We start from the raw sequence: 11,920 nt of genomic DNA, 5'->3' as shown, positions 1-11,920 counted from the left end.
AAAACTAGAGAGCATTGAGGCGATTTTGAAAGAACAAGTTCTTCGTCAAAGCATTGGTATATGATTCTAAACCTTTTTCTTTCGATGTCCCATTGCATTTCATCAATTTTCATCCAAAAATCTAGGGTTTTTATGGTAGAAATTAGGAATTTGGGTAGAGTTAGGGCTTTTTGAATAATTGGAATATAGACCTCATTTTGGGGTTGGATTTCGAAACTAATTGCATATTTGGGCTCGTGGGTAAATGGGTGATCGTGTTTTTGTCTGAACCTCGAGTTTCGACCAAGCGGGCTCAGGGTCAATTTTTGACTTTTTGGGAAAAATGATAGAAAACCTATAATTAAGCATTGAGTATGAATTCTTTAGAATTTATTGATGTTGTTAAATTAATTTGGGCTAGATATAAGTAATTTGATGGCGAATTCTAAAGGAAAAGCGGTGTTTGAGGCTTGAGTTGGCCGTGGAAGTTTGAGGTAAGTGTTTGGTCTAACCTTAGCTTAAGGGATTAGGAGTTGTATTTTATTTGCTATGTATTAATTGTGGAGTACGACGTATAGGCATGGTGACGAGTATCTATACGTCGGTATCAAGTATGCCTGTGAGTCTCGTATTGTAATTGTTGTGACTCCGTTGTGATTTGTTCATACTTAATATGTTGATTATCATTGTTGGTTACCTTGTCGGGATGTTATTGTTATGACATTGTCTCCCTTGCCGGGATGTTATTGTTTATTATATCGTCTTCCTTGCCGAGATATTGTTGCCGTACTCATGTGCCCTTGCCGGGATTCTTTGTGATTGATGTTGATATGAAATTGGAGTGGATGGCATGCCGCCACTGTGATATTTGAAATGGGATCGGGTTGCATGCCTTCACCGAAATATATGAAATGGGATCGGGTTGCACGCCTGCAACAAAATATATGAAATGAGATCGGGTGGCACGCCGCCACAGTAATATTTGAAATGGGATCGGATTGCATGCCTGCAACAAGAAAGAGATAAAAGGGATTACTGTGTTTGTTTTCTTATTCTTGTTAGTAATTGCATTTTTGGTTTCCTTACACTCCTCTTTGGTCTTATGTTATTATCTTATACTCCGAGCAGCATGTTCTTCCCCCTCCCATCTTTACTGTGAATATCTGCTTTTATTTTCCGCTATATATAATTTAACTACACAAATTTATTTGGAAGTCTGGTCCTAGCCTCGTCACTACTTCGCCGAGGTTAGGCTAGGCACTTACCAGCACATGGGCTCGGTTGTGTTGATACTACACTCTGCACACAGTGCAGATACTGGTACCGGAGCGTTTGGACCGTAGTAAGGTTACTTCCTTCAGTCCAACAGGCGACCCGAGGTAGTCCTGCAGGCGTCCGCGGGCCTTGGCGTCTCCTTCTATCATTTCTTTTCTGTTTTTACTTATTCAGAGACAAATACGAGTATTTCTATTCAGACTTTATTTGTAGTATTCTTAGATAGTGTGTGAAATTGTGACACCAAATTCTGGATAGAGTTGTATTTAGACTTCCTCAGTTTGTATTAAGTTAAATTATCAGATTTCATCTTCCGCTTTGTTATTGATATTATTATTTCCGTTGTTTTGATATGTTGTTTTGAAATTATAAGGACTTAAAGACTTGAAAAGGGTAACTAAATCAGAATAGTTGGCTTGCCTAGTTTTCACTAGTAGGCGTCATCACGACTCTCGAGGATGTAAAATCCGGGTCGTGACAATACTAAAGTTTGGTTGCCTAGCAAATGAACATTAGGTGCCATCACAACCCTAGGTGCCATCACAACCCCCGAGGTTGGAATTTCGGATCCTGACAATAGTTAAATCTAGTGATCCAATTTTTTTATCTTCCCTCTTTGGACTTCAAGTACTACTTCTCATTATCTAAATTATTTGCTGATGCTTCCTAATCTCTAGCTAATCCCATTAATCGTTGTAGAGTCGGAGACGAAGTTATTCCTGGGAAATCTTTCCTATTCAAATTTAGATTGACCAGCAGACCCCGTCCTCCCATGTGTAATTAACTAATGGTATAATTACTAGGGTAATAATTACATAACATAGTAATTATATAGTATAGTATTTCTTTCCCATAATGTAATTATAGTATAATTTCTAAACTTACATCGGGTTTTAAAGTTGATATATGAATTTTTGATTTTTTCTATTTTAGCATCTCAATTCAATTGATTATTTATAAGTGAACACCTCTAACTTTTGACTATGCTTATGTAGCAGTAGCACTGCTGACGTGGTCAAAGTGCGTGCTAATCACGCAGAAAAAGTGCATCATTCATTGTATTTAAAAATATTGAATAAGAAAAAGGAAAAGTAAATAAAAGAAAAACAAATAAAAATTTTGGCGGATTGATCAAAGAAAAACAAATAAGAAATTATCAGATTTCATCTGAATTGATCAGATTTGATTTTCACTACTGGAAATAGTGGCTGGTCAAGGGAAGGTTTTGGCGGAGAAAGGTAAGAGAATAAAAATTATAAATTTGTTAAGTGGTTTTAAAAAGGATGGGGCCCAAATATTACAAATGTCAAACAATAAATTATCTTCATATTTGACGTGGTATTTATATCAAATAATTGAGATACACGCTCCGAGGGAGAGATTTATTATAAATATTTTTATTGAGTTGAGGTACTAAAATGGGAAAATCAAAAGCTCATATATCTGCTTTAAAATGTGGTACAAGTTTAAGTGGCTTAGAGGCCGTTACACCTATTTTAAAAGTTATGTGTTTATATCTATTATTTATTGTAATTTCTGTGAAGTTTTACACATAAATTTATATTGCACTTGAAAAAAATACTGCGTTCAGGTAAACCTGCAACCCGAAAGCTGCGTCTGCCCCTGCTTAAGAGTGAATCGTACAACTATTATGGTACATGGATCCTTAGAACTACGTACTACTCAAAATTCAGAAATCCCACATGGTGTTGGAGCCAAGGAAAAGGGGCGGAGGCACTTACTGCACAGTGATAGGAAATGATTGATATATGTAAACACAATAGCAATAAGGTTAATTGTGCATAAAATTATGAATGTGATACTCCCCCGTTACAATAAAGGCGAGGTTCATGAAATTCTTGGGACCCTTCGTCTTTTTTCAAAATATTTTTCTGACAATGCTATATCTAGACATTGTGAGTATGGATTCACTAAATGTCTTAATCAAATATTTTCTTTTAGCGTTGGTGGAATTGGGAAGAGGATTTGTTCTATATTTATCCCCAAAACCACCCACAAAATACAAAATATAGTGTATGTGGATATTCCTCAGAACACTCGAGGGTTATCCTTTTGAAATGATTTTAATTTAGCACTTTACTTTTACCTTGACAACTAGAGATAGAAACTGCCTTATCATCAAATATTTGCAGCATACAACAACAACACATCCACTATAGTTTCACAAGCAGATTTGAAAAGGATAATGTGTACGCAAACCCTATCCCTCGCTTGTTAAGATAAAGAGGCTAGTCCCTTCTAAATTATTTCAAATCTTTTTCTATTTCGAGGTAAGATTGAGTAGATTTGTTGCAAGTGGTATGATTTCATACGATATCAGTTTTGAAATCAAGTTTAAGCCTTAACTATTCTAGTGGTTTTTAATTAAAGAAAGAAAATCTTCTTGGATACATCATGAAAGTCTGTGTTAACCACCGCCCTCTTTGTTTTAATTTATGTATCTTATTTTGTCTCGGCAGTTTAATAAAGAAAGAAAGTTTTTATTTTGAAATTTATAGTGTTAAGTATGTCATAATATCTGTGTGACTAAATTTTTTTAAAGCTTGTGAGCTTAAACATATTACGATATTTGTGTGGCTAAACTTTTTATTAAGATCATACAGTAAAATGAAAAGTTCAATTTTTAATTGCTTTCAAATAAAAAAGTGTGTTATTTTTTCTAAAGCTGACTTATGAGGAAATAGTGATATATATATTGGGAGTGTAAAGCCTAGTTTAATTTTTTTCAGTCTCTCGCTTGATCCCTTTAATGACGACGCCAAAATGAAGAAAATTCTTTCAAAAGAAACGGAATAAAATTTAATTTCTTTGTACACTTGCAAGACTAATTTATCATTTGAAGACTACACTGTCGTTGGCCTCATGCTACCTCTAGCTCGCTAAAACTCTCCCAACAAGGAAAAAAAACCAACTAAACAATTAACTAAAAACCTAAGCTTCTAATTGAGTGTGTGATACATATCAATCAATATTACTCCTATTTTTCTACCTAAATTTGATTGTTAGACACCACACCTTCACGTTGGAGAGGTTCAATTCTTATAATAATTTCTTGGACTGGTACTGTTGATGAGGTATTGCTAACTATATGAGGGTTTGCAATTGACCTTGTAGTAGAAGAACTACCACCATTAACAATTTTTTGACAAGTTTCAATTAGGTAATGCCTACAAGTAGGGCAAGAAGAGTGTGAATTTAGCCATTTATCGATACATCGGACGTGGAACCCATGGTTGCACTTAGGCAAAACCCTAACTTTCTCTCCAGCAACAAAATCTGATAAGCAAATTACACACTCAGTGTCAACCCCTGGATGTTTCAGTTCGGTAGTGTAAGTTATAACTAGGAATGTCTTGAGGGCTTTTTTCTTGATTCCGGTATTAGCTAGCTTTGATGCTGAAGGATTTCTATAGTTTGAGGATGAGTTTGACGCTGATACCAAGTTGGAGCATCTTAATGCACGCTTTATGATAGAATTCAAGGCAAGTAAACAAATCAAGGCACATACAAGTACTGACAAGACCATAATAACATTTGCATCAAATGTGTTGACGTGGCTGATTTCGGCCGCCGGTGGCGGCGCCATGGTGGCCTCGGGGTGGTATTGTAGTTGGTATTAGAAGTAGTCTTCTTGACTAGTGGAAGTTCTCAGCAAATTCTTGAATGAATAGAGTGGAAGTAGTTGCCATATAGAGCTTTTGGTTGGAAGTGTGTATTTGTGTTTCTCTCTGAATTCTTTCTTTGTTTGTAGTTGTTGAATGAATTGAAATTTCCCTTGGAGGAGTTCCTTATAAAGGAGAAATTTAAAGGGTGAATAGGTGTAAAGTGTGATCAAAGGATATATTATTTTATTTTCTTTAAGGAATATTTCAAAGTTTCAATCCATATTTTTTTAATTAATGGAGTAACTATGTTTCCAAGCACTACAGCTTTTAAGAGTATGTTATAAACAAGTGGAGCCCGTATAACTTTTTAGAAGTACATCCACTCCTCTTTGGAAAAGAGACATTGTTTTGACAAGGTAACAGTGAACTTTCCATTCACAACTACAAAAATTAGTAGTATTCGTTTGATATAATTTACACCTTCGCTGTACGTATACACAACTAAATTTTAATTATAGATTATAATCATTTTAGTTAGAACTTAGAACTTCTAGATTGGTAATTGAGCTTTGGAGCTTGTCCAAAAGTGGAGGGCATAAGGAACTTCCTGGTTCTTTTTTTAAAAAAAAAAGTAATTTCGTGGCAAAATCCTTTCTTATATCATTCAAAGAGACCTTCAAGGAACATACATGTCTGGATTAAAACAATTCCGAAACATCTATTTATCTTCTATCACTATATAAGATTACAACAAGGAAGTTGCGATCCATGGTTTATATATGTACTTTATTGGGAGCTTTGCTTGCCTGCTTTTTGGTATCATTATTTATTTTTATCTAGAACAATATCATCTTTGGGATTAAGATATTACTGCAGAAAATCACATAAACACAGAGTCTACGCAATAGAATATTGATAGGAACGTACCTTCAGCCATTATTATTCAAGCATTGTAGAAAATCGCCTTAGGAAAACTTCGAAGAAAGCCTACTAGCCTACTAGCCTATGCTTATCGTAGGATGCCACACTGATAGAGTCACAAGCGTATTTATAGGTAGGCTAAGGGCTCTTAGGCAAATACTTTTGCTGTAGGAACTTTTCCATAAAATACGATTGCCTTAGGGACTCATAATTAATAGTTTCCTTCTATCAAGGAAACTTCTAGATATGCATAACCATAAGAATATTATCTAATAATGTAATTACTTGGGAGACAAGGTAATTAAATTAATTACCATAATATGTGAGCCACAAAAGTCTCATTAAAGAGACGTATGATTCTTACATTCTCCCACTTGGTTCACATATTATAATCAGGTTATCCTTTATGAGTGATAATTATAACAATATGGCCATAGACTTTATTACTCTACTAAAAGTTATGCAACAATCACTTTAATTAGAATATATCATTACATGAATCATGGCGGTCATACTCTTAAACAAATAATTCCTTCCATGTATTACAATGTACAATATGTTCTAACAAAGTGTCAACAACTTTATGAATGAACTTAATATAGTCATTCAGAGTCCAAATTTATTGATCCAATGATCACAAAATAATACATAAAAAACTAAGTGTGCACTATCATGTATATCAAAATAAACATAATATTTAGATAAACTGTTAGAGAGCAAAGCAAGACTACATTGAGCTACTAAGCCCCATATAAGTTACATGATCCTTGAAAATATTAGCCGGTAGACCTTTAGTCATAGGATCAACAATCATCAAAGTAGTTAGTACTAACATGCTCAAAATTCACATCTTGCTTCTTCACATAGTCTCTAACTATCAATTACTTTATGTCGATGTACTTGCTTCGGCTGCCACTTTTATTGTTCTTAAAGAAAAACACTGCAGCTGAATTGTCACAGAAGATTCACAATGGCCTTGAAATGGAATCGACAATCCTAAAGCCGGAAATAAAGTTCTTCAACCATAACGTCTGTGATGTAGCTTCATAGCATATTATAAATTCAGCTTCCATAGTTGATGTTGCAACAATTGTCTGCTTGATACTTCTCCAAGTCACAACATCTCTAGCAAGAAGGAAATGTATCCTGAAGTAGAATTACCATTGTCTTTGCATCCACCCAAAACAGAGTCGGAATATCCAATCACTTCCAATGAGTCAGAGTATTTGTATGTGAGCTTAAAATTGTTGGTTCCTTGAAAATATCTCAAAACCTTTTACCCGCTTTCCAATGGTCAAGACCAGGGTTACTTTGATATCTGCCAAGAATTCCTATCGCAAAAGCAATATTAGGTCTAGTATATACATGTGTATACATAAGGCTCCCAACAAGCGAAGCACAGGGAATGTCTTTCATTTTCTCCTTTTCCAATGCATTTTGTGGACATTGATTCAATAAGAATTTGTCACCTTTAATTATGGGTGCTGCTATAGGTGAACAATTCTTCATCCCAAATCTTTCCAGAATTCTTTCAATGTAGGCCCTTTGAGACAGTCCAAGTAATCTTTGGGATCTATCTCTATGAATCTCTATGCCAATGACATAAGAGGCGTCTATCCTTCATATGAAAATTCTGGATAAGAAACTGTTTAGTCTCGTGCAACAACCCCAAATCACCACTTACAAGCAAAATATCATCCACATATAGTACTAGAAAAATATATATTCTCCCACTTATCTTAAGGTATATACATTGATCAATGATGTTCTCCATAAATCCAAATCAAGAAACAACATTATGAAATTTAATATACCATTGGCGGGAAGCCTGCTTTAGCACATAAATGGATTTATTCAACTAGCAAATAAGGTGACTTTTGTTCTTATCACAAAATCCTTTAGGCTGACGCATTTATACCTCCTCTTCAAGATCTCTATTCAGGAGAGTTGTTTTCATATCCATTTGAGGCAACTCTAAATCAAAATGAGCTACTAATGCAATGATTATTCTCAATGAATCATTCTTTGATACCGGAGAGAAGGTTTCATGATAATCAATGCCTTCCATTTGAGTAAAATTCTTGGCTACAAGTCCGGCTTTATATCTTTCAATATTACCAGATGAGTCTCTTTTAGTTTTAAAGACCCATTTGGAACCTATAGTAGAGGATCTTTTTGGTAATTCGATGAGATCCTAGACTTTATATTTAACCATATATTCTAATTCTTATTTCATGGCATCATATCAAAGTGTGGAGTTTTATCCTCTCATGACTTGTGAAAACGAGTATGGATCATTTTTTAGTTCAATATTATAATCAGACTCTTGGAGATATACAACATAGTTACAAGAAATTGCTGATTTTCAAACTCTTAAAGATTTTCTTACTCCTACCGGTTCAGACACTAGTGGGTTTAGGTAAATCGGGTTGATCTTCATGTTTCTCCTCAAGTGGTGGTGGATCTTGAACTTCTTCTTGTTCAGATAATTCATGAGAATTTTTATGAGCAACATTCAAGTTTCCAATATATAAAGGTAGCACAGGTAGTTCCCTTATTTCTTCAAATTCTACCCTTTGAGTCAAAACACTCCCTCTTTCTTTATACTCCTCAAGAAATTTAGTATTTCTAAGCTCAACAATTTTAGGAGAATGAGAAGGACAACAAAACCTAAATCCTTCAGAGTTAATTGCATAGCCTATAAAATAACCGCTTATTGTTCTTTCATCAAACTTCTTTAGTTGTGGGTTATAAACCCTCACTTCAATTGGACATTCCCAAACATGAAAATAATTTAAACTAAGTTTTCATCCTTTCCCTAACTCAAAAGGTGTCTTGGGGACAGCCTTGGGTGGAACCCAATTTAAAATATACACATCAATTTTTAAGTCTTCACTCTATAAGGTTAAAGCTAAATTTGATCTGCTAATCATACTTCTTTCCATGTCCATTAATGTCTGATTCCTTCGTTCTGCCACACCATTTTGTTGTGGTATTCCTGGCATGGTATATTGCACAATTATACCTTCACTTTCAAGGAACTCAGCAAATGGACGCTTAACGTGTCCCTTATCTGTGTACCTACCATAATATTTTCTATCCCTATCAAATCTTACAATTTTGATCCGAGCACCTATTTGTTTCTCTACTTCTGCTTTGTAAACTTTAAAAGCATCAAGTGCTTCTTATTTGTAAAACATAAAATATATATATATCTTGAATAGTCATCAATAAATGAGATAAAATATCTCTCACCATTCAAGAAAGGGGTAGAAAAAGGTCCATATATATATATATATATATATGTATGTATGATTTCAAGCAATTGAGAACTCTTTTTGGTACCTTTAGTTGTTGGTCTGCTTGCCCTTTATGCAGTCCACACAAGTACCAAAGTTAGAAAAATCAAGAGTTTTTAGAACTCCATCATTAACCAACCTTTTGACTCTATCAATAGAGATATGTCCCAATCTCTTGTGCCAAAGACTTAATGAGTTCTCATTGATAATACATCACTTAGTGCCAATTTTTTTAATCATGTAAAGTTAAAATATTGCATTCAAATGTGGGGTCTAGCTCAAGAATATATAAATTTCCACTTAAATTTACAAAAGCAATAACTTTATTGTCTTTCAAAAGTTTCACAAAAAGATAATGAAAATTCAAATCATATATAGTAATTGATAGTCTAGAAAGAGAAATTAAATTTCTAGAATATTCTGGAACATAAAAAGTATTTTCCAAATCTAAGTGAAATCATCCTTCACATGCCTATAAATCCCCACACTTTCTACACATGAACGCGTCATATTGCTAGAATAGACGTATTGTTCACTGCCTATCGGCTTCCTCTGAGTTAGAAAGCCCTACATGATATTGGCAATGTGAATTGTAGAACCAGAATCAATCTACCATGTATTATCAGAAACTTCAGTAAAATTAGATTCATAACATACAATGGTAAAATTACCTTTCTTCTCAAGTCATTTCTTGTATTTCAGGCAATCTTTCTTCCAATGTCCGTTCTTCTTACAGAAATGGCAAGCATCTTTGTCAAAGGTGCTTTTCTTCTTCTTGGAAACACTTTTGGCATTCTTTGCATTACTCTTATTATGAGTCACAAAATGAATACTCTCAGGTGTCTCGTGCTTCAACCTCTCTTCTTCTTGAACATATATAGTCAAGAGTTCATTGATTGACCTTTTATCTTTATGAGTGTTGTAAGAAATCTTAAACGGACCATATTTCGCAAGAAGAGAATAGAGAATGAAATGCACAAGAAATGGTTTAGACATATCAACCTAAATGGACTTGAGTTTAGCAGCAATGTCTCTAATCTCCATAATGTGCTCACGTACTATACGACTTCTGTCGAAAGTCATACTTGAGAGCCTTTTCAAAAGGGCTGGCATTGTCAGAGCTTACGAATTGTTCATCAATTGACTTCATATAAGCTATGACCTTATTGTTATTAGGGATAGAATCCCTAATACTTTGGCTTATGTGGGCTTTTATGAGTATTAAACTTAAGCGATTAGATTGCTCCCACTGCTCATAATTAGACTTAGCCACTGACGTACTTGATTCCGTGAGAATAGGTGGTTCTTCCACACGGAGTGCCAGGTACAGATCCGAGCATCCTAAAGTGGGAAGGACTTTCTTCTTCCATTCAGTATAATTATCACCAGAAAGCATTGGAATTCGAGCATTCTCATTAAAAATAATTGTAGGAAAAGCTGTAAAGACTGTAAAATGTCACACCTTCTTTTACCACCCGAGGGGGTATATAAGGGTGTTTTTTCAATTAAAGTGACAATATAATGAGATTATTTTATTTATTTACTTCAGAGTCTCCACTTGGAATAATTTATGGTGTCCCAAGTAACCAGTTTATTTAAATCCCAAATCGAGGAAAATCGACTTTATTTAAAAGTATGCGAAACTAGAAATTCTATGTAAGGAATTTTGTTAACCCGGAAGAAGGTGTTAGGCAGTCTCAGGTTCCGTGGTTCGAGCATTGTCACTTACCTATTAACAATTGGCCTAATTATCTGATTTATCACATGTTTTAAACCTATTGTGCATTTTTAACTTTATAACCATTTTTAATTATTTTGATCGCTTTTTAAGATTTATGGAATTATTTCTTGAACAAGTTACGATTGTCGTACACTTGCCGTTTTGGAACACACCGCGAACCACGCTACATGAAATGAACCCGCGATTTGCGATATGTTTATTTTATTATTAATATTCAAAGTTGTTATGATCGGGTCACATGAAATGCACACCCGATTTTGGAAATTATGCATCATAACTATGTCACGGGAACCGTACCCATAATCACGATGGTTTATTTAAGCGCGTCTAAATCAAGCTACGATATTTTATAACTAATTATTTCCCTATGTTGGAGATGAAACGTGAAGGTCATCATTTATTTTGTGCAAGGAATTGGAATGAATTTTTTACCAACTAAAGTTTGTGAGCCATTTACAGAATTGAAAGTCTACTTGGTATTAATTACTGCAAAGGGCGAGGAGATAGAGATAACTAAATTGTGGTTTAAAGGTTTGTTTCATGCTTCATCTGTATTTGCTTAAGGTCACACTAGGTGACATGACATTATCACGTGAATTTAATTAAAGGGCTAACATTAAGACCTCCAACAGGTCTTGTGTGACTACAGGTGGGCTTAGATTGAAGCACAATTTTGTATGGCTTAATAAGGAAAATGGGTTCGATGTCCAATGGAGTCCAAACCCTATGGGCAGGCCCACCAATATAAAGTCGTGACCTCAATTACGATATATGGCCGGACAAACAATTGCAGAGAAGTTGACTTTCAGAGCAAATTAACATTCATAATGAAATTCAAATTTAATTATATGAATAGAAAAGTTAATGATGACAAACATCAATAACAAAGGTTTGCATTTAAACTTCAAAACGAGCCAAGTTTCAAAATTTACAACTATAACTCATTTAATAACATCTCGTAATGGGTGTGCATGAAACAAACATTTTTTTATAAAAGAAACAATCATCCACATTAATATTCAAACCTAAACATAAAAGAAACATGAATTTTTCATTCAAGATTTCAATCAATTTATGAA

General features: G+C 34.4%; 1 protein-coding gene across 1 annotated transcript; it reads right to left on the bottom strand.

Annotated features, from left to right (window-relative positions):
- Window positions 1-4,264: 4,264 nt before the first annotated feature.
- Window positions 4,265-4,861, bottom strand: LOC104229445 (RING-H2 finger protein ATL78-like). The gene has a single exon (XM_009782098.2). It carries the CDS (start codon window positions 4,859-4,861, stop codon window positions 4,265-4,267), a length of 597 nt encoding a protein of 198 aa, XP_009780400.1.
- Window positions 4,862-11,920: the final 7,059 nt, after the last annotated feature.

This window comes from Nicotiana sylvestris, chromosome 5 (genome assembly GCF_000393655.2).
Source record: "Nicotiana sylvestris chromosome 5, ASM39365v2, whole genome shotgun sequence".
Classification (NCBI taxonomy): domain Eukaryota; kingdom Viridiplantae; phylum Streptophyta; class Magnoliopsida; order Solanales; family Solanaceae; genus Nicotiana; species Nicotiana sylvestris.
This window is presented reverse-complemented; position numbering and strand designations above follow the sequence as displayed.

What these genes read in the sequence shown, in the direction of transcription:
- LOC104229445 (XM_009782098.2), bottom strand. Translation starts at nt 4,861, where the DNA reads ATGGCGCCGCCACCGGCGGCCGAAATCAGCCACGTCAACACATTTGAT.